At 42.9% G+C, this 24,001-nt stretch overlaps 1 protein-coding gene across 1 annotated transcript in view; it reads right to left on the bottom strand.

Moving 5' to 3' along the window:
* The window catches only part of PTPRJ (protein tyrosine phosphatase receptor type J), a 98,453-nt gene extending 77,028 nt beyond the window's left edge, over positions 1-21,425 (bottom strand). Inside the window, exons 1-9 of the mRNA XM_038765224.1 lie at positions 21,415-21,425; positions 18,550-18,612; positions 14,505-14,633; positions 12,375-12,378; positions 11,913-11,975; positions 4,804-4,854; positions 4,136-4,197; positions 1,621-1,740; positions 1,215-1,224 (exon numbers count right to left, since the gene is read on the bottom strand). Of these exons, the coding sequence (XP_038621152.1) occupies positions 1,215-1,224; positions 1,621-1,740; positions 4,136-4,197; positions 4,804-4,854; positions 11,913-11,975; positions 12,375-12,378; positions 14,505-14,633; positions 18,550-18,612; positions 21,415-21,425 (513 nt within the window). The remainder of the gene's footprint in view (positions 1-1,214; positions 1,225-1,620; positions 1,741-4,135; positions 4,198-4,803; positions 4,855-11,912; positions 11,976-12,374; positions 12,379-14,504; positions 14,634-18,549; positions 18,613-21,414) is intronic.
* Positions 21,426-24,001: the final 2,576 nt, after the last annotated feature.

Genomic DNA, 24,001 nt, shown 5'->3' with positions numbered 1-24,001 from the left:
AACATGAGAAAAAGGAGATTAAAAAATCTGCACAACATCTAACAGCAAGTGGGTGACAAAGAAAGGAGAAAGATGAAAGGCCCTAATTCCCATCCCAGCTTCTATTCAGGAGAGCAAAATTAAATGAAGGGAGTACATTACTCACCACGAGATCAGGCCAAAGGTTAAGGAGTTTGACCCTTCTCTTCCCTAGGAAGCAGATTAATACAACGCTAAGTTATCGCTACTGAAGCAGTGTGGTCGAGGGAAAAGATCACCACCTGGGAATCGGAGGGCCTAGGTTAAAAGTCTGATTCTGCTACCAGTCTACTGTGGCCTTGAACAAGTCACTTAAGTTTTCTGTGTCTCAGTTTCCTCAACTGTAAAAATGGGGATTCAATACCTGTTCTCCCTACTAGTTAGGCTGTGGGCCAAAGACCTGATTACCTTGTATCTATCCCAGTGCTTAGAACAGTACTTGGCACAGAGTAAGTGCTTAACATACACCACAATTACTGTTTATGACCGAAGGGGCAATTTATTAGATTGTCCAAGGAGGACCCCAAAAATGTTCACCGACTCCAAAGATGATGATTATTGAAATTTTTATGAAATTTCTTAAGCACTCCTGTCCCAAGCACTGTACTAAGGTCTGAGATACAAGGTAATCAGGTCAAAGTTCCCAATCCACATGGGGCTCAAAGTCTAAATAAGAGGAAAGACCGTTTCTCTCCATCAGGAGGATTCGACCAATATTAACTCTGCATGATATTTCTAATGTTGCTTTCTGCCACAAGAGCTATATAAACTCCACCACCACAACATCCTTCTGAAGTAAATGCAGCAGAGATTAAGCAGTACATTCGCAAGAAAATAGGCCCTAGGAGGGTAAACCACTTATCTGGTGGGGCAGCTGGGAAGAAAACCCAGGTTTCAAGACTCCCAGAAGAACTCTATATTCACTGACCAACAACCCTTGGTTTCTTTCATTCATTTTTAGGAAAGTTCTACCTTTGAACTTCCCAGGATCTCAGTTTAGCAGGAGCCATCCTGTTGAAGAACTGCTCATTTGTGGCTTCAGAATGAAAACCAAAGCCCAACCAGGCTGATAGCTTTATTTGGGGAGAAAAGGGTTATCCACAGCATTATTCACAATGGCCACCCAGAAGACAACCAGGCCTTGTTATCCATGCCCTGTATAGAATTTCCTCTCCTCCCCCTTTTCCCTTGCCTACACGGATGCCCCTGAATAAGGGGGGAGGACCTCTAAAAACAAATGAAAGCTGCCTCTTCTCCAACCAGTCTGCACATTTCACTGCTGAAGACCACGCCTGGCAAAATGGTAAAAACCGTTCTTATCTTTCCTCCATTTGGGGTGCAGGGCCCCCTCGTTGCCCAAGCCAGCCAGGCAAAGAGAAATACCAGTTGGATGTTCAGCTTTGGGGAGCAGCATGGTGCAAATGAATGAGCCACTATTTTTAAGCTTCCTGTTCCATTCTCTGTGTGAGCAGAGACGGCACAGACAATAAGGGTCTACAATAAGCCAAAATGGGAGACACAATCGCCTACTATGTTTTCAGTGGCTGGGGCTTGGAGCATTCCATTTGAAGACGATAAATTATATTCAGGCAACAAGGCTACCGATTAGAGAGCGAAGGGCAGAACACCAAGGAGCAAGCACCATTCCAGAGTCTCCCGGTCAATGAAAGGCCCCTTTTTCCTGTCTCTCTGGGTTCAGAGTCGAGGCTTAGAGGGTGATTCCTGAGAAATTTAAGAGATCACAGTCACCGTATCATCTATGGAAAGATCGCAGACACCACCCCAGTACCACCCATCCGTCAGGTCCTAGAGATTCATTCATTCAATCGTATTTATTGAGCGCTTTCTGTGTGCAGAGCACTGTACTAAGCGCTTGGTAAGTGCAATTTAGCAACAAGTAGAGACAATCCCTGCCCACAATGGGCTCACAGTCTAGAGATCTTACTTTAGGTCAGGCTCCTCAACTAAACAATAAGGTCTCCTCTATTGAGCTCTGCCAATCTAACAGAACTAAGACAGTACAGATACACACCATCTCTGCTTCTCCCTTTAGGGGGAAATGGTGGAAAGCAGCCAACTGCAGTGGCAGCACACAGCATTCATTCAATTGCATTTATTGAGCGCTTACTGGGTGCAGAGCACTGTACTAAGCGCTTGGGAAGTACAAGTTGGCAACATATAGCCAACAGCAGAGGTCTCCATGGGGGACAGGGAGTGGATCTGAGCTCTGATGATCTCATATCTAACCCAGCGCTTAGCACGGTTCTTGGCATATAGTAGTAGTACAGAGAAGCAGTGTGTCCTAGTGGATAGAGAACGGACCTGGGAATCACAAGGAACTATGTTCTAATCCTGGTTCCGCCACTTGTCTGCTGTGTGACCCTTGGGCAAATCACTTAAGTTCTCTGTGCCTCAGTTACCTCAACTGTAAAATGGAGATTAAGACGGTGAACCCCATGTGGGACAGGGACTGTGTACAACCTGTTTAGCTTGTATCTTCCCCAGCGATTAGAACAGTGCTTGACAATTATTATTATATGTAAGAGCTTAGCACATACTACCATTATTATTATTATTATTCATTCAATCATTTAGTGAGTGCTTACTATGTGCAGAGCACTGTACTAAGCACTTGGGAAGTACAAATGGGCAATATATAGAAACAGTCCCTACCCAACAATGGGTGCACAGTCTAGAAGAGGGAGACAGACAACAGAACAAAACAAGTAAACAGGTGTCATTATTATTTCATAACAGGCATGTGGGGAAGGGAGCTCGTTGTGGGCAGGGATTGTCTCTTTTTATTACTGTATTGTTCTTTCCCAAGTACTTAGTGCAGTGCTCTGCACATAGCAAGTGCTCAATAAATACGACTGAATGAATGAAAAGAGTTAAGAGTTAAGCCCTGACTCTGTAGCTCCTTTACTCCCTCACAGGGCTGAGATTGCTGAGCTAGTGATCACTCATTGCTATTTATGGAGTGCTTACTGTGTGCAGAACACTGAACTAAACACTTGGGAGCGTAATACATTTTTCTCCAAAATCCAAATGATTTTTCTAGACAACCCTTCAGTCCATGTTTCCTCACTTCCCAAGAACCTCCAGTGGTTGTCTGGAACTCCCTCCCGCCTCACAACCAACCGATGAAAATTCTCCCCGCCTTCAAAGCCTACTTGTCTGCTGTGTGGCCTTGGGCAAGTCACCTCACTTCTCTGTACCTCAGTTACCTCATCTGTAAAATAGGGAATGTGAGCCCTGTGTGGGACATGAACTGTGTCCAACTCGATTTGCTTGTATCCTACCCGGTACTTAGTACAGGGTCTGGAACATAGTAGGTGCTTAACAAATACTAATTATTATTAAAATCTCATCGCCTCCAAGAGCCCTTCCCTGACAATTTCCTCTTCTCCCACTCCCTTCTGCATCACCCTTGCACTAGGATTTGCAACCTTTATTCACCACCCCCTCAGCCTGACAGAATTTATGTACGTGTCTGTAATTTATTTATGTCTGTCTCCCCTTATGCACTGTAAGCTCCTTCTGTGTAATAACAATAATGGTACTTGTTAAGCACTTAATATGTGCAAAGCACTGTTCTAAGCGCTGGGGGGATACAAGGTGATCAAGGTTGCCCCATGTGGGGCTCACAGTCTTAATCCCCATTTTACAGATGAGGGAACTGAGACACAGAAAAGTGACTTGCCCAAAGTCACACAGCTGACAACTGGCAGAGCCAGGACTTGAACCCATGACCTCTGACTCCAAAACCCGTGCTCTTTCCACTGAGCCACGCGTGTAGGATATTTGTCTGCCAATTCTGTTACACTGTACTCTCCCAACTGCTTAGTACAGTGCTCTGCCCACAGTAAGCACTCAGTAAATTTGACTGATGATCAGGAGAATACAGAATTAGTATACACATTTGCTGCCCACTAGGAGCTTACAGCCTACACCCAAAGACACAGCTCCTGCTGAGAAGTAGATATTTTCTCGTCTTCCTCCCTGCCCCTTTACCTTCCTTCCTTCAGCCCCTCCCAGATCAGCAGAGACCATTTTTGGAGAGAGCACTAGACTGGGCATCACAATGCTAAATTCATTTTTGTTCCTCCTTTACTACCTGGGTGACATCATCAGAAAAACCATGTAACCTCTAGTGCCCCATTTGCCTGAACTATAAAACTGGAAGAGGATTTTTTAAAAGCAATATCGGGACAATCAATCAGTGGTATTTATCCCTGCATACAGAGCCCTTGGGAGAGTACAGTACAACATGTTCCCTTTGGAGGATTGGGATCCCTATGCAAAAGTAGCTATTTCCAAAGCAATGGTGGTGCATTCCGACCTTATAATGCATCACAAGAATTCTAATATATGTACATTACTCCCTGCATTTAGACAATGTATCACAAGGATTCTAATGTATATACAACACTTTAGAGTACTTTCATTCGGAGTACCCTCCCTCTAAAAAGCTCCATCAACCATATCTTAGTCCATGCTTAAATCATTTCACTTGGCCTCGTATCCTAAGACCAGAGAATGCGGCTTACACTCAGATGCACTTCCTTTAGAAAAAAAATAAATAATAATAAAACCACCCTCTCTTCCCTTTCTCCAAACCTTCCTTTAATAAGGTTTCTGAGTAAAAGAGCCTCCATCATTGGTGCTCCACTGGCAAGAAGGGGGAAGAGGAAGTAGTTACTGGACACATAAGCAGATTCCTGGCCCTTTCGCTTTGCCACCTATTTTTTTCTAACCCCCACCCTGCCTCTCTAGTGATATCACCAGAAATGGTAGCATCAACAAGTGATTAGGGAGCTTTGACTCTCGATAAGCCTAGTGAGGGATAAAAGCCATGTTAAAAAGCTAAAGTAATCCAGCAAAGAGGCCTCAAACAACTTCTGTCTCCTTCAGAACTGCTCTCACGGATTTATTTGACTGCTGCTTTAGGACACGGCAGATTTGCTGTATTAAGGCAGCTTCCCTAATGTCATCTGGGCATTTCTGGGGATGCTGGAGATGATTTAGTGGACAGGGAAGGTGTCTATGAACTCCTTTATATTGTACTCTCCCAAGCGCTTAGTACTGTGCTCGGCACAAAGTGTAAAATAAATATGATTGATCAGTAAGGTGGAAAACTATTTACTCTACATAGTGACACAGGCAACCCTCCCCAATGTCTAATTCAATTCCAGACAAATCCCCGGAAAGTAGCCCCAGATGGGGGTTTCTGGACAGGAAGGATTTTAGAGAGACACAGAGTTTTGTGCCTATGGTTCTCTGCATCACTCCCAGTGTCATCCAAAGAACCAGAACAAATCTTGGCCCCACTTCCACATAGTACTGTGCTGGACCATAAAGGAATGAAATACAACCACAGCCCCCGTCCCTGCTCTCTAAGAGATTACAGTCATAAAACCTAGAGAACATATTGATAAACCATTTGAGTAAAGCCTTGGGCCAAATAAAGGAAGTGTTTTTCCTTTCCTAGTTGTCTTCTTCAATTGTGCTCTCCCAAAGAGTACAATACGTGGCACTCAGCTGACTCTCAATAACATCCATTGGTTTGTTTAACTGAAATGGAAATTTTGCAAGAAAAATAAGGGGTTGAAGGGGTGAGCAAAGCCAAGTAGTGGAGGTAGAGAGAAAGGAGGAAGAGTGCTTAGAAAAGTGTTTGACATATAAGTGCTTAACAAATACCATTATTATTATTATTATTATTATTATTATTATTATTATTAAGAGGGGGCAGGATTGAAGGGAAGGGGGTACTCAAATCATTTTCAGAGATGAGCCTAAGAGGTCTGGAAGACTGCGATCTAGTGGAACGGGAGGGGTACTCTGAATTTGGAACTCTGGTACTCTGAATTCAAGTTAGTTTCGGGAAGTTAGGGTACGTATAAAGTTCTTAGTGTGCGCCAAGCACTATGCTAACAGCTGGGATAGATGCAAAAATCACACTGTCCCTACCCAATATGGTGTTCACAATGTAGGTGGGAGTGGCCAGATTAAAAACAATGCTAACAATGGGTTGCAAACAACAGGAGTAAACCATCCAAGGCAACAACATAAAGACAAGTAAATGAATGGTTCTTGCTCCAAGTAAAACGGTTCTTAGTTATAAAGCATGGCAGTCTCCCAGAATCTAATTTGGCGGGGGAAGAGAAAACTCTTGAGCCCAGGGGTTTTAAGAGGGCACCAAAACCTATTTGACTCAGTCCCTGCCATGCAGGGAATGGGGATTGCGGCATACAGTGCTCTGTGGTACTTGTACATATATATTCTATTTATTTTATTAGTATGTTTGGTTTTGTTCTCTGTCTCCCCCTTTTAGACTGTGAGCCCACTGCTGGGTAGGGACTGTCTCTATATGTTGCCAACTTGTACTTCCCAAGCGCATAGTACAGTGCTCTGCACATAGTAAGCACTCAATAAATACGATTGATGATGACGTGGTGCCAGACTAGGCTGTTCGAGGTGTATGAAGGAGAGGAGTTCAACCTCCCTGATCTGCCACTGGTCTACTGAGGGATTTTGGACAAGCCCCTGAACCTCTATGGCCCTCAGGTTCTGCATCTGTAAAATGGGGACAATACCACCTGCTTCCCATTTATTCAATCGTATTTACTGAGCACTTACTGTGTGTAAAGCACTATACTAAGCGCTTAATGGTATTTGTTAAGCGCTTACTATGTGCCTGCATTGTACTAATTCAGTGTTAGTACTAATTCACGGTTCCAATCCCGGCTCTGCCAATTATCAGCTGTGTGACTTTGGGCAAGTCACTTAACTTCTCGGTGCCTCAATTACCTTAAATGGGGATTAAGACTGCGAGCCCCCCATGGGACAACCTGATCACCTTGTAACCTCCCCACTGCTTAGAACAGTGCTTTGCACATAGTAAGCGCTTAATAAATGCCATCATTATTATTATTATTACTAAGCACTGGGGTAGATACCAGCCAATCAGGTTGGGCACAGTCCAGGTCCCACGTGGGGCACACAGTCTTAATCCCCATTTTACAGATGAGGTCAGAGAGGCACAGAGAAGTTAAGTGACTTGTCCAAGGTCACAGAGCAGACAAGTGACGGAGCCAGGATTAGAACCCATAAATATCATCGATTGACTGACTACTATTCGAATCAAACCAAAGGAAAAAAAAAATGAATGATGGTATTTGTTTAGCACTTACTATGTGTGGAGCACTGTTCTAAACGCTGGGGGGATGCAAGGTGATCAGGTTGTCCCACATGGGGCACACAGTCTTAACCCCCATTTTACAGATGAGGGAACTGAGGCACAGAGAAGTGAAGTGACTTGCCCAAAGTCACACAGCTGACAAGTGGTGGAGTCAGAATTAGAACCCATGACTTCTGACTCCCAAGCCTGGGCTCTTTCCACTGAACCACGCTGCTTCTCTAGGAACTCATCTTCCTGAGATCTGAACCAAGACTTCTTTCCCATATCCAGCATTCTCAGTCTCCTGGCCCACTTAGAAAATGCTTCCTACAAATTCAGATTTCATCTCTGAATTACACTCCCGGCATTAGGACACTGAGATAAACAACTATACTTTTTCATTCCCTGTGAGATCATTTCAGGCTGATTTTTTATATATACTGATTTTTACTAAACTACACACATTTTTTATAGCCAAAACCTCTATTCACTCTCTTTCCTTTAAAACACATCACCAAATAAAAGCCTGAAGATCCCCAAACCAAAGACTGAGTGGCTTAGTATTCCTCGGAGGGGCAACTTTGAAGAGGACTCTTTGAAGTGAGCTTAGAGTTCTTCGAGAAATGAAGACTAAAAATGGAAGATAAAATGCGGAGGGAGGAGGAGGAAGAGAAGGGGGAGTGTGACACAAGCATAGAAAGAGGAAGGGGAAAGTGTTCATCTTGCAGGCAACTACGCACAAGTCTCGGTTTGGGCATTGCCAGAATCCCTCTTGGGCCAAAGTGGATCCATGCTAAAGGCTTTTTGTTGTTGTTGCTGTTGTGCGTGTGTGTATGTTTTTTAAAATGGCATTTGCTATGTGCTATATGCCCGGCACCCTACTATGCCCCAGAGTAGATACAAGGTAATCAGGTTGGACTCAGTCCCTATCCCACATGGGACTCACAGTCTTAATCCCCATTTTTCCAGATGAGGTAACTTGAGGCACAGAAAAGTGAAAAGATTTGCCCAAGGTCACACAGCAGACAAGTGGTAGAGTCAGGATTAGAATCCAGATCCTTCTGTCTCAGTCCCGTTCTCTAACCATTAAATCCCGCTACTTCTCTTGAAGCAGTGGTTCTCCAGAAAGGCTGCTTCTCTTGAAGCAGTGGTTTCTACCACTGAGCCTTCTCGACAGGCTTGTACTCTTCCCTAGAACAAATGATTGGGTGCAAAGTAAATGTAAGATCAGGATGGAATCCAAATGCTCTTTATTTTCTCTTTCTTAAATATAATAATAATAATAATAATGGTATTTGTTAAATGCTTACTAAGTGCCACGCACTGTTCTAAGCACGGAAGGAGATACAAGGTAATCAGGTTGTCCCACGCAGGGCTCACACTCAATCCCCATTTTACAGATGAGGAATCTGAGGCACAGAGAAGCTCAGTGACTTGCCCAAAGTCACACAGCAGACAAGTGGTAGAGTTGAGACTAGAATCCCTAACTTCTGACTCCCAAATTCATGTTCTTTCCACTAAGCCACGCTCTGTTGTGTTGTTGTAATAATGATAATAATAATAATAATAATAATAATAATGGTATTTGTTAAGCGCTTACTATGAGCCAAACACAGCTCTAGGCACTGGGGTAGATACAAGGTTATCAGGTGTCCCACGTGGGGCTCACAGTCTTAATCCCTATTTTACAGATGAGGTAACTGAGGCACAGAGAAGTTAAGTGACTTGCCCAAAGTCACACAGCTGATAAGTGGCAGAATTGGGATTTGAACCCACGACCTCTGACTCCCAAGCAGTGCTCTTCCCATTAAGCCACACTGTATCTCCAAGCAGTGCTTGGAGTACTGCTTGTACTCTCCTAAACTCTTAGTACAGTGCTCTGCATACAGTAAGCGCTCAATAAATACCATTGATTGATTGATTCTCAATACAAGTTGCAAGTCTCCAAATTGGTGTGCCCTCTCACTGACACACCTCATTTCTGAGAAAGTTTTAAGTGCATGGTCAAGTTCTTAGGAAAATATTACCATTACCTGTAGACTGTAAGCTCCCTGTGGGCAGGGATCTTGCCTACCAAATCTGTAGATGATGTGTATATAGCTATAATTCTATTTATTCTGATGGTATTGACACCTACTTGATTTGTTTTGTTGTCTGTCTCCCTCTTCTACACTGTGAGCCCACTGTTGGGTAGGGACTGTCTCTATATGTTGCCAACTTGTACTTCCCAAGCGCTTAGTACAGTGCTCTGCACACAGTAAGTGCTCAATAAATATGATTGATTGAAATACGACTGATAGGGGCCGTCTCTATATGTTGCCGACTTGTACTCCCCAAGTGCTTTGTACAGAGCTCTGCACACAGTAAGTGCTCAATAAATACGACTGACTGAAGGAATATTTTTCAAAGCACTTAATACAGTGCCCTGCACACAGTAAGAGTTCAGTAAAAACCATAGATTGATTACCAGTTAACATTTTCTCGAGATTTCCCAGGATTCAAAGGACCAAAAATATTAGTATTAGATTGTGAGCCCCTTGAGGGACAGGGTCTATGTTTAATTCACCATAGCGTATTCTTCCCCAGTGCTTAGTACTCTGCACAGTGACCATTTAATAAATACTATCACGACTACTGTTAGACTACAGGGAAGGAAGTATCTTCTTGACAGAAAAGCGGAGATGGAGAAACAGCATAGCCTAATGGATAAACACAAATGTGGGAGTCAGAAGACCCGGGTTCAAATCCCACTCTGCCACTTGTCTACTGGGTGACCTTGGGCAAGTCAACTTAACTTCTCTGGGCCTCAGTTGCCTCATCTGTAAAATGGGGCTTAAATCAATCAATCATATTTACTGAGTGCTCGATGTGTGCAGAACTCTGTACTAAAACACTTGGGAGAGTACAATATAAGAGAGTTGGTATACATGTTCCTTCCCACATGTTCCTCTTCCCTCCTACTTAGACTGTGAGCCTTGTGTGGGGCAGAGACTGTGCCCAACCTGATTATCTTTTATCTACCCTAGGGCTTAATATAGTGCTTGGCACAAAATAAGCCCTTAACCAGTCCCATTACCAAAAAATGGACAGAAAGGCTCTTTGCAGGGTATAGGGTGGAGTGGAAAACAATGGCAGAAAACACATCTGTTCCATAAGGAAATCCCTCCAACAAGTGACACTTTGACTTACGGACCAATCCAATGAGGTTATTATATACTCAAATCAATCAATCCATCAACTGTATTTATTGAGCACCTACTGAGTACAGAGCACTGTAATAAGCGCTTGGACGAGTACAATATAAGAGCTGGTAGACACGTTCCCTGCTCACAAGGAGATAATAATAATAATAATAATGGCATTTGTTAAGCTCTTACTATGTGCAAAGCACTGTTCTAAGCGCTGGGGTGGATACAAAGTGATCAGGTTGTCCCACGTGGGGCTCACAGTCTTGATCCCAATTTTACAAATGGGGTAACTGAGGCACAGAGAAGTTAAGTGACTTGCCCAAAGTCACACAGCTGACAAGCGGCAGAGCCAGAATTAGAACCCATGACCTCTGACTCCCAAGCCCGTGCTCTTTCCACTGAGCCACGCTCCTTCTCAGGAGATGACATGATACGCTGAACCAAATACTGTGGTACTTCCTAATTATTAAGAAATTCCCATCAAGGCTCCCAGAAAACTCAACACTACAGACAGCATTAAAGTAACAGATTTACATGCCAAAGTGAATGGGTTTGTTTTTTCAAGCCAGCTATAATTCAATTGCATTTTAAATGGCTGCTATAAAAGATGCAAATTTACTCCCCTTCATACAGCTTTCTTATAAGACAAAATCACCCATATTCACTAGACGACATTAAAACATTTTTCATGAAGCTTTTTAAAAACAATTTTCCTGTAAATGTACAATTAGAGATCTTGAAGTTGACTCACAAACAGTATTTTTATCCTTTTGCTATTAATGTTAATTTGAACGTAACAAGTTCGCAAAATATTTATATGGTTATATTATATGCTAAGAGCCAAGTACTGTGCTGAGCACCAGAGGAGATATGAGATGATCAGATCAGACACTGTCCTTGTCCCACAGAGGCCTTACAGTCCAAGGGGATGGCAAAGAGGTATTTCTGCCCCTGATTTTATAGATGAGGAGACTGAGGTCCAGATGTTACGTGACTTGCCCGCGATTATACAGCAGTTGTGGTAGGACTGAGATTAGATGCCAACTCCCAGACTCTTTCCACTAGCCATGCTGCTACACCCTGGAAGATGAAAATCACCTTAGAAGGCTGTATGAGGCCCAAGTAAACACTAAGGACTTCATTCTCATGAAAAGATGCATTAATTCTGAAAATACCACTTAGCCAAAGCATTTCATTATCCTGTCCTGGGTTGCTCATATTACTTTCTCCTTTCCCTCTGACTTGGTAGATCAATCTCACATACTTCCATTCCTTCTCATCTGTTGACATTTTTGTTCCTTCAAGTTGCTCTTCCTTCCCATCCATCCCGCCTCCTTAGCCCGGTTCTTCTGATGTGAATCTTTAATCCCCTTGCCTTCTCAACTGGCTTCCTAAATTTAGCTACCTTTTCTTTCCTCACCCGTAAAAATAAATGCAACTTCTTTTAAAATGAGGAAGAGAAAAACTGAACTAGAAAATGAAAAAATGCCCATGTACACACGGTTTTTCTACAATGTGGGGATTACATTCTTGCAAAAGTCAGCACTGAGGAAAGTTCGCATTGCAGTAGTCCCCATGCCCGAAGCTGCCTGCAGGCAACACACATACGCACAGAACATTTCTTCAGACACTGCATCATGACACTGAGCCAAGGTGGATCCTCACTGTGGGCGGGGAACACGCCTACCAACTCTGTTATACCATACTCTCCCAAGAACTCAGTAGAGTGCTCTGTGCCTACTAAGTGCTCAATAAATACCATGGATTGGATCCAAACAGGGCCTTACCATTGGAAGAACATTCCCTTTCATAATTCCCTAACAACATTCTGGTCCACATGTGTAGCGAAAGCATACATTACGGTAAAACTGAATACGGATATTCTTTTTTTTGATGGGAAAAAGCTGAGAAAGGGATTTTAGAGGGGGGCTTCTCATTATCAGGAGGCAAGTTATAAATCCCCAATTTCTGGTTATAGGACTTGTTACCGCTCTAAAAGAGGGAAGTCTGAATAAAGTGGTAAAAACAATAGACTTAAAAATGGGAGGTGTGGGTTCTAATTCTTACCCGGTCACTAGCAGTAATCTTTGGAAAGTCATCTAACTGTAATGTTCCTGTTAGAATGGTGTAATAATACCTCCTTCCCATCCAACTGGGGATATCTGTAAATTACAACTATGTCAACTGAACTGCTGCTAAAGCTTTTGTACTCTATGACATAATTTACGTAATTGTAGGCGTGGAGGCTTTTATCACTCTACTTCTCCACACCAGTCCCTAACCCCGCTCTCTCCCCGTTTCTACCAGCAATCCTAACTGAAACACAAGGATGCTGAGGCCAAATCAAATGGCAAGCAATAGTTGACAAGCTCAATCAATAAATCAACGGTATTTATTGGGCTCTGACTTTCACTTAAGCGCCTGCGGTGTGGAATGCTCACAGGGGTTTCCATGGCATGGAAAGGAAACATGGGTACTGCTTAAAGTATCACCTCTTCCCAAAGAACTGGGAAGGACTATACAAACTGCACATTACGACATTCATTCATGCACTTGAGTACATAATAACTGTGGTATTTGTTAAGCACTTACTCTGTGCCAAGCACTATATTAAAGCACTGGGGTAGAGACAAGATAAGCTCATTTCTGGACTTTACGTTCCTCTCTGGACCATAAGCTCCTTGTGATCAGGGAACATATCTACCAATTCTGTTTTGTTGTACTTTCCCAAGGGCTTAGTAAAATGCTGTCCACACAATAAGCGCTCAATAAATACGGCTGATTGACTGAAGGTCAGGCACAATCCCTGAACCACATGGGGGTCACAATCTGAGTAGGAAAAAGAATTGAATCCCCATTTTGCAGATGAGGGAACTAGGGCACAGAGAAGTTACATGACTTGCCCGAAGTCATATAGCAGGCCAAAGGTGGAATGGGGATTAGAACCTAGGTTCTCTGAGGCCTGCCCTCGTTCCACTAGGCCATGCAGTTTTTCATCCTAAACTCTAAAAACTAATATTAAGGTTGTACAAAGCAGGTTTTGATGAAACGAGTCACAGAACATGGTACAGGACTATTTCAAGACAGGTTTTGGCTTCCCCTTTTGAATATTCAACATTCCTTCCTTTCAGTGCTGCATTTAAGTTCTGTAAGTTTCTAGAACCTAGAATAAAATTCCTCTCCATCCATAAAAATAAGAATAGGCCACTGCCTATAGTTACAAAAGTAAAATTAAGGTTGTACAAAACAGGTTTTGATGAAACGAGTCACAGAACACAGCACAGAACAATCTGAAGACAAAGTGAGAAGCAGCGTGGCTCAGTGGAAAGAGCACGGGCTTTGGAGTCAGAGATCATGGGTTCAAATTCCGCTCCACCCAGTGTCAGCTGTGTGACTTGGGCAAGTCACTTAACTTCTCTGTGCCTCAGTTACCTCATCTGTAAAATGGGGATTAAAACTGTGAGCCCCCCGTGGGACAATCTGATTACCTTGTAAACTCCCCTGTGCTTAGAACAGTGCTTGGCACACAGTAAGTGCTTAACAAATACCATCATTATTAATTAATATCAAGAATAAATATTTGTTGTGATCACATACTACCAAAACAAACATTGTGTTCATTCAAGATATTTTTTTCTGAATAGGGGAGGCTGACAAGGCACTGATAATATAGTTTAACCAGAATAGGGAATCCAAATAAAAAATGACAAAAAGTTGAAGGATTTTGATATGTTTAAAAAAATTTTCATCTAGCTCACACTTTACTAAAATCTGCTGATAATGACCTTTGGCCAGAGGAAAGTATTTAACTGCAAAGGACCGTACTGCATTCAATTCTATTATCTGTCACCTTGAGCAGAAATTTCCCAAAACATCGTATTAACCATCATAATGAGCCCATTAGGACATTTGGCCCAGAAAATAATATATCTTTCCAATACAAGAGGATGTGAAGATGAAAGGACATCCTATAGAACAGCAGCCCAGATAAGGTCATTTTCAATGGATAGCCTCAACCTCAAACTGTTGTATTTAGGAAGTCATCAACACCATAAGCAAATAAACTTCTTGTGTTTCCTTCCCCTCTTTGTTTTTCAAAAGTTCATTGTATCTCTCACGATTCAGTTGAGGGAGAAATTGCTCTCTTGGGCTCTACAAAATGGGTGGTTTTGGGTAAGGGGTTTGCTTCTGTTTTCTTTATGTCATCTCTAGTTGAGTCATAACTGCACATTTTCAGTGTTCTGCTCCTACCAAAAGCCAGTTTCCGCTCTAATCATGATCTACGAAGGACAACATTTCGACTCATCCAAAAAACGTCCAAGACACGAAAGGGAAAACTCAGACGGAAAAAGAAAAGACTGTAAAATGTTAGCACTTCGTGGGCAGGGGTTGCATTTACCAACTTTAATATATTGTATTCTCCTGAGCACTTAGTACAGTTCTCTATAAACAGTAAGTCCTCATTAAATACCACTGATGGTTTGACCAACCTTATTCACCTAAAAACGCAGCACTTTGAAGGTCAACACACGGGAAACACCGAACCTAATCGATAGGAACAACTGTCAGTTAACTGTGTGAACTGGGCATCCGCCATGAATAGAGGACTGAACAGGTGCTGGGGAAGAGCTATCAAGAAAGTGAGAGTTGTCTTTCAAAAAAAATGGTATTTGCTAAGCACTTACTATATGTCAAGCTCTGTTCTAAGCTCTGGGGTAGATATAAGAGAGATATATCTGGGGTAAATATACCTATCTGGGGTAGATATATGAGGTTGGACAGGGTCCCTGTGCCACATGGGGCTCACAGTCTAAGCAGGAGGGAGAACTCCCCATTTTACAGATGAGGAACCTGAAGTTCAGAGACGTTAACTGATTTGCCCTAGGTCTCACAACAGACTACTGGCAATGGCAGAATTAGATCTCAGGTCCTTTGACTCCTAGCTCCATTCTCTTTCCACTTAGTCCACACTGCTTCTGACACTTTCCAGTTCTACATCCTTGAGAGCAGAGATCATCCCTAACAGAGAAGCAGCACTGCCTAATGGATAGCACAGGGGCCTGGATGTCAGAAGGACCTGGGTTCTAATCCCGGCTCTGCCACTTGTCCACTGTGTGAACTTGGGCAAATCACTTCACTTCTCTGGGCCTCAATCTGTAAAATGGGGATTAAGACTGTGAGCCCTGTGTGGGACAGGGCCTGTGACCAACCCGATTATCTTGTACTTACCCCAGTCCTCCCCCTCTCTCCCCCTCGTCCCCCTCTCCATCCCCCCATCTTACCTCCTTCCCTTCCCCACAGCACCTGTATATATGTATATATGGTTGTACATATTTATTACTCTATTTATTTATTTATTTATTTTACTTGTACATTTCTATCCTATTTATTTTATTTTGTTGGTACGTTTGGTTCTGTTCTCTGTCTCCCCGTTTTATACTGTGAGCCCACTGTTGGGTAGGGACTGTCTCTATGTGTTGCCAATTTGTACTTCCCAAGCGCTTAGTACAGTGCTCTGCACATAGTAAGCGCTCAATAAATACGATTGATTGATTGATTGATTAGTACAGTGACTGGCACATAAGTGCTTAACAAGTACCATAATAATAATAATTATTATTATTATTATTTTCTGGGTCTCACTTACCTCATCTGTAAAAGGGGGACGAAGAGTGTGAGCAACATGTGGGACACGAACTGTGTTCAACCTGATTAACTTCTATCTACCCCATACATAGTAAGTGCTGAAGTCAGTAGATCATATTTATTGACTGCTTACTGTGTGCAGAGCACTATACTAAGCGCTAGGGAGGGTACAATATAACAGACACATTCCCTGCCCACAACGAGCTTATAGTCTGTGGTACTGGGGCAGAAACATACACTAATATAAATTACAGAATGCTGTGGGGCTGAGTGGCTGAATAAAGACAGCAAGTCAGGGTGACAGAGAAGAGAGTGGGAGAAGAGGAAAAGAGGACTTAGTCAGGGAAGTCCTCTAGGAGGAGATGTCGTCGATAAAGTTTTGAAGAGGGAGAGAGTAAACTGTCTCTCAGATATGAGGAGGGAGGGTGTCCCAGAACAAGGGCGAGAGGTCAGCAGCGAGATACACACAATCAAGATACAATGAGAAGGTTAACATTAGTGTGGCTCAGTGGAAAGAGCCCGGGCTTTGGAGTCAGAGGTCATGGGTTCAAATTCCGGCTCCACCAGTTATCAGCTGTGTGACTCTGGACAAGTCACTTCACTTCTCTGGGCCTCAGTTCCCACATCTGTAAAATGGGGATTAAGACTGTGAGCCCCCGTGGGACAACCTGATCACCTTGTAACCTCCCCAGCGCTTAGTACAGTGCTTTGCACCTAGTAAGCACTTAACAGGTGCCATCATTATTATTATTATTATTATTATTATCATTATTATTATTATTAGCATTACAGGACCAAAGAGTGCAGGATGAGTTGTAGAAGGAGAGCAGTGAGGTAAGGTAGGAGGGGGCAAGGTGACTGCTGCAAAGTCAATGGCAAGGAATTTCTGTTTGATGTGGAGGTGGATGGGCAACCACTGGAATTTCTTGAGGAGTGGGGAAACATGGACTGAATGTTTTTGTAGAAAAATGATTCGGGCAGCAGACTGAAGTATGGTCTGGTGTGGGGAGGTACGGGAAGCTAGGAGGTCAGCAAGGAGGGTAATACAGTAATCAAGGCAGGACAGTATAAGTGATCGGATTAACGTGGGATAAGTTTGGATGGAGAGGAAAGGGTGGATTTTAGCAATGTTGTGAAGGTCGAACTGATAGGATTTAGTGATGGACTGATTGTGTGGGCTGAATGACAGCAAGGAGTCAAGGGTAATGCCAAGGTTACAGGGTTATTCATTCACTCATTCAATAGTATTTATTGAGTGCTTAGTGCGTGCAAAGCACTGTGTACAAAGCAAAGCGCTTGGGAGAGTACACTATAACAACAGACACATTACTGCCCACAACGAGCTCACGGTCTAGAGGGGGAGACAGACGTTAATATAAATAGCCAAATAAATTACAAGTATATACATATGTGCCTAAGCCTTCCACTGGCTGGGACTCCCTTCCCTTCTGAGACCAGGCTGGAGGGTGGGGGAGAGAAGTAGGGGGTGGAGAGAGGAGGAGGCGGGACATTTGAAATCATTTAAATTGGGCCCCAGTGTGGATTTTAGGAGAAGGGGATTTGATGAACTAGGCCTCCTAGTTTGTTTTACTTGGAATCTTAGGGCTGCTGGTGGATTTTATATGAATTTAGGGCATGGGTTTAACCGGAGCTTGACAGCTCCTTTACCCTATAATAGGCAAGGGGGTATTTTCCGAATTTGCTGGGGAGGTTAGAAGCAGTGTGGCCTTGTGGATAGAGAACGTGGGTTCTAACCCCATCTCCACCACTTGTCTGCTATGTGACCCTGGACAAATCACTTAATCCCTCTGTGTCTCAGGTACCTCACACACCCTACATGGGACAGGGACTGTGTCCCACCGGATTATCTCATATCTATCTCAGTGTCCAGTTCAGTGCTTGGAACATAGTAAGCACTTAAATACCACAATTATTATTATTACATTTGTTATTGTTCTCTGGGAGAAACTTTGATCAGCACACAAAAGTCCATGAGATGACAGCTTGGGAACAAGAATAATAATAATGATGGCATTTGTTAAGGGCTAACTATGTGTTCGGCATTGTACTAAGGGTTAGGGTGGATAAAAACAAATCGAGTTGAATGCAGTCCCCATCCCATGTGGGGCTCACAGACATAAATCCTCATTTTACAGGTGAGGTAACTGAGGCCCAGATAATAATAATAATAATGGTATTTGTTAAGTGCTTACTACGTGCCAAGCACTGTTCCAAGATATAGGGTATTCAGGTTGTCCCATGTGGGGTTCACACTTTTACTCCCCATTTTACAGATGAGGTAACTGGCACAGAGAAGTTAAGTGAGCTGCCCAAGGTCACGGGGCAGATAAGTGGCAGAGCCAGAATTAGAACCCAGGTCCTCTGACTCCCAAGCCCGTATTCTTGCCACTAAGCCACATGACTTACCCAAGTTTACACAGCAGAGAAGTGGCAGAGTCAGAATTAGAACCCATGACCTTATAACTCTCAGGCCTGTGTTCTATCTATGCACCATACTGCTTCTCTAGTTCTGGCCTAGATTCAATTGAGTCTGGGAGCTTCACCAAAAAGCCATCAATGCTAAGGGGGCAGGAGACAGAGAAATTCTAGCAACTGGTTGTGGGTGGAAACAACAGATATAGATGAACTCACTCAAGGAGTTTGGAGAGGAATGGTAGGAGGAAGATGGGGCAATTACTGGAGGGAGCCATGGGTGTCAAGGGACGGGTTTTTTTTTAGGATGGGGAGACATGGGCATGTTTGAGAGCAGTGGGGAGAAAACCACATACCATTATTTTAAAACCCTCTATTGTATTGTACTAAGCACTTAGTACAGTGCTCTTCACACAGTAAGTTCTCAATGAATACCATTTATTGATAGATTTATATAAAAGAAGGAGGGGCCAAGGAGATGGGCCAGAGCAATTCTCCATTCTCCACCTCTTCACTTGAGCTGACCAGGAAGGTAAAAAAAATCAGAAACGTTTCACAGGAAGCAAATTGTCGGTCTCTGTGGGAATTCCACAGCCCTACAAGTTTTTGATAGTGCTCCGGCTTCAGCAGCCTTGACTTTCAGAGGTGGAAGATCATTTTCCGGGGAATAAAAGTCACCCAGAGTCAATGGAAAGCAAAGGTTGGCTGTCAAAACACATTCAGGTTGAGAACATTCTGCCACAAATGCCAAGTTTCAGCTCAGGAGAAAGATAGGAGCCTTGGGTAAAGTAAACAGAAGGGGGAAAAAAATCCCTAGCATAAACTTAGGGGAAAAAAGTCTCTTCCTGTAGATCAACTTCTGACCTTCACATGAACTCCAAATAACTAGCTCATGATTTCGCAAACCAACAAGAATGGTAAGCATTTTGAGCGATACTAAAAAATCTTAGTTCCCTTTTGACTGATGCATTTGCCTGCCTTACAAAATGTCAAAGCAGAAGTAGCTAAAAAATGCACCCTTATTTCACTGAGAGAGAGATCATATTGATATCGCAGAATAACAAAGGGCAAGAAACAGTGATAATCTTACTCAACTTCTTGGGCATTACCAGCATTTGCCAAGTACCAAACAAGAGACGAATATTCTGAATCCAAAACATTAAACTTTGCAAGAAAGATATTTCTAGTGAAGTTACTCATAGTCTCCCTAAAATCCGCCTCCTAAGTAGGTTTTAAATAACGCTGATTTTTCTGGGAGGAAAGAATATCTTTGCCGTTGAAAAAAAATCACCATTTCTCATTACAATTTCAGATACTCGTGCCCCTTATCACTCACCTAACCACAAACAAGCGTGCTTAAAAATTTAGTATTGCAGTGACCGGTTTTGATTTTGCGGGTACAAAATAAATTGGTAGAATTCATGAATATAACCTCGGTGGAAACAGTCAAAAAATAAACAGAACACTGTAGGACACCAAGCTCATTTGCAGGCCCGCTTAATAGAATTTAAATAGTTCAAATTAGTATTAATTTGTTCAGCTGTGCCTAATGTACTCACAGGAAGGCAACATGTCCACTAACTCTGTTGTACTGTACTATGGCCAAGATATGCCCTTTCCTCTCCATCCAAACCGCTACCTTGCTGGTTCAATCTCTCATCCTATCCCGACTGGATTACTGCATCAGCCTCCTCTGTGATCTCCCATCCTCCTGTCTCTCCCCTCTTCAATCTATACTTCACTCTGCTGCCCAGATTATCTTTGTACAGAAATGCTTTGGCCATGTCACTCCCCTCCTCAAAAATCTCCAGTGGTTGCCAGTCAACCTACGAATCAAGCAAAAACTCCTCACTCTCGGCTTCAAGGCTGCCCATCACCTCGCCCCCTCCTACCTCACCTCCTGTCTCTCCTTCTCCAGCCCAGCCCGCACCCTCCGCTCCTCTGCCGCTAACCTCCTCAATGGGCCTCGCTCTCGCCTGTCCCACCGTCGACCCCTGGTCCATGTCCTTCCCCTGGCCTGGAATGCCCTCCTTCCACACATCCACCAAACTAGCTCTCTTCCTCCCTTCAAAGCCTACTGAGAGTTCATCTCCTCCTGGAGCCTTTCCCAAACTGTGCCCCCTTCTTCCTCTCCTCCTCCCCTCCTCATAGCCCCCCTGCCCTACCTCCTTCCCCCGCCCCAGCACTTGTATATATTCGTACATATTTATTACTCTATTTTCCTTGTACATATTTACTACTCTATTTTATTAATGATGTGCATGTAGCAATAATTCTATTTATTCTGATGGTTTTGACACTTTTCAACATGTTCTGTCTGTCTCCCCTTTCTAGACTGTGAGCCCGTTGTTGGGTAGGGACCGTCTCTACAGGTTGCCGACTTGGACTTCCCAGGCACGTAGTACAGTGCTCTGCACACAGTAAGCGCTCAATAAATATGATTGAATGAATGAACTCTCACAAGCGCTTAGTACGGTGCACTGCATACAGTAAGCCAACAGGGCCTAGCTTCAGCTCTAGACACAAATTTCAGCTTCAGCTCTAGTTTCAGCTCTAGAAACAAATCAAGGCAAACTTCAAAGCTAGCTGTTGAAAAATAGTTGACAATATAACAACCTTAGCCAAACACGACAGTTTGTGGTCCATGAAACTGATTAAGAAATTTAGCCATACTGTTTAATAACAGTAATAATAATGATGATGGTATTTGTTAAGCGCTTACTATGCGCCAAGCACTGTTCTAAGCGCTGAGGTAAATGTAAGATAATCAGGTTGCCCCACGTGGGGCTCACACTCTTAATCCCCATTTTACAGATGAGGTAACAGGCACAGAGAAGTTAAGTGGCTTGCCCAAAGTCACACAGCTAAGTGGCAGAGTCAGGATTAGAACCCATGACCTCTGAATCCCAAGCCTGTGCTTTTTCCACTAAGCCACACTGCTTCTCATACTTTTTGCCCATTGTGCTACAGCCAACCAGTTAGAACAATGTAAATGGTGAGCAAAATCGAGGAGCTTTTGTGTTTCAAGCTGAGGGACTCTGATCCTAAAGGGAGCAGGAGTATATTTATACAGCGCAGTTACTTGCAGGCACACAGAGGTCAATATCCAAAGTGTTCCAGAGGACGTAGGAATTCTGGATCAATTTTGTGCAGCTCCTGATTGCATTGTGTTCAATCAATCGATTGTTATTTCTTGTGTGCTTACTATGTTCAGCATATTATACTAAATGCTTGGGAGAATACAGTGCAACAAAGTTGGTAGAGAGGTTCCCTCCCCACAATGAGCTCACAGTCTAGGACTGGATGCATTGTGTTCAAAAGCTTCAGACTTTCTAAAAAGAAACCGGTTTTTTTTTAATCAACATTTATTTTTATGGTATTTGTAATTACTTACTATGTACCAGGCACTGTAATAAGCTCTGGGGAATTTACAAGCTAAGCAGGTTGAACACAGCCCACGTGAGCCACATGGGGCTCACAGCCTTAATTCCCATTTTAAAGACGAGGTAACTGATGCCCAAAGAAGTGAAGTGACATGACCAAGATCACACGGTAGACAAGGGGCGGAGCCAGAATTAGAACCCAGGTCCTTCTGACTCTCAGGGCCTTGCTCTATCTACTACGCCAGGCTGCTTCTCAGACAAAATAGTATGGCACATTGCAATCGAGAAAGGAGAGGGTCTTTGCAAAGCCGCATCTACGGAGCCATAAGAAAAACAGACAAAAATGAGAACAGAACCAAGCACTGGAAGCAATAAACAGGATGGTACGACCAACCACAGTGTGATCGAGACTGTAGCTCTCACATTAGCCTTTTCAGACACAAGTGCCAATATGTAAATTTCACCACCCACTGCATCTTATTTGAGCACACAGGATAACTACAAAAATGAGAAGCAGCGCGGCCCAGGGGACTGAGCACAAGCCTGGGAGTTAGAAGGACCTGGATTCTATACCCAGCTCTGCACTTGTCTGCTGTGTGACCTTGGGAAAGTCACTTCACTTCTCTACGCCTCAGTTCCCTCAACTGTAAAATGGGGATTAAGACCATGAGACCCATGTGGGACATGGTCTGTGTTCAATCTGATCAGTTTGTATCTAACCTAGAGCTTGGCACATAGTCAGCCCTTAAGAAATTCATTCTCATTTATTCTCTCTCTCTCTCTCAACTTGCATAGGTATATATATCTAGAGAGAGAGAAAGATAAAAAACATTACTTGTAAGACGATGATCACTTCAGTGCTAAGGTGATAACCTCCAAAATAATTCCACCTCATCACAAAAACAGAAAGACTATGTTGTTTGGCTTTTCAAAGATTAGTAGTCAAAATGGCAACATTAATACGCATTGTCAGAAACACAGCTCAATTTTTCCAAGTTAAAAAACAGTTCTGCCGAGTCTGCACTGAGGTCCCGAATTTCAGCATAATTCCAGATGTGGAAAACCTGAGTTCTCGGTATTTGTTTCTATCTCGTTATGGGCAGGGAACGAGTCTCCTAATTCTGTTGCATGTGTACACTCCCAAAAGCTTAATATAGTATTTTGTACTATATTAAATAGTAAACAATAAATATGACTGATTGATGATCTGCTAACACCTGCATGTAAAGCGATATTAAAGTATCCATAATACAATGAACGAACATATAAGTCTCAGACACTTTATGGATCTAACATCACATAATTTTAAGCCAAGTAGAGACCTGCTGCGGTATCAAATCTGCAGCACGACCCAAACTGCTGGAGTAAGCTTGTGGTTTCTCAAGCATTAATCTGTTTCCTTTTACGATGCAAGACTATGTGCATGTGACACACATACACGGCTTTTAACAGGAGACACCACCACCTCTGCAGGAAAAATTTCAAAGCCGAAAAACCTTTACATATCCTTCCAAGACCAACATATCCCAGCACTTCTGTCTAAACATAATGCTGATTCCCTATTTAAAACACTTCTTCAACATACCTTAACACCTACATAATAGGGCAAACCATTAGATCAACGGGAGGAAATCGTCATTTGCAGAAAAACACCATTATTCATTTTCTACCTACAGAGATGACCCACGTTAACAACAATATTTTATGCAATAGTAGTTGAAGCACATTTTGAATATTTTGGCAGGGCAGCAAGTACCCTTAATTTAAGGATACAGCTCACAATGACCTAGATTCCTATTTCTGAAAATAGGGAACTATTTTCTTCATTAACAAATTCATTTACCGGAAAGACAATTTCCTTAATATAATCCAAAAGTGAGTCAGGAAGTGATCCAATCACTTGAAATCAGACCTCCGTATCTACAAGAAATACACAGGGAGCAGTCATTGTGTTAATGGGGGCAGTGAATGAACAACTTATTCTGGGGTTGTCAATGATAATCAAGAGGCAATTACAGGTAGTGCAAACACCTAGACTAAGGCAGGAGCCAAAGACCACCCTGATCTAGATTTCTGTCAACCCTCCTCAGGGAATCAGGCTCAAATATGCAAGTTTACAATTTTGGATTTTTTTGGTGGGAGGAAAAAAAAAC

The sequence above is a fragment of the Tachyglossus aculeatus genome, chromosome 22, assembly GCF_015852505.1.
Source record: "Tachyglossus aculeatus isolate mTacAcu1 chromosome 22, mTacAcu1.pri, whole genome shotgun sequence".
NCBI lineage: Eukaryota > Metazoa > Chordata > Mammalia > Monotremata > Tachyglossidae > Tachyglossus > Tachyglossus aculeatus.
This window is presented reverse-complemented; position numbering and strand designations above follow the sequence as displayed.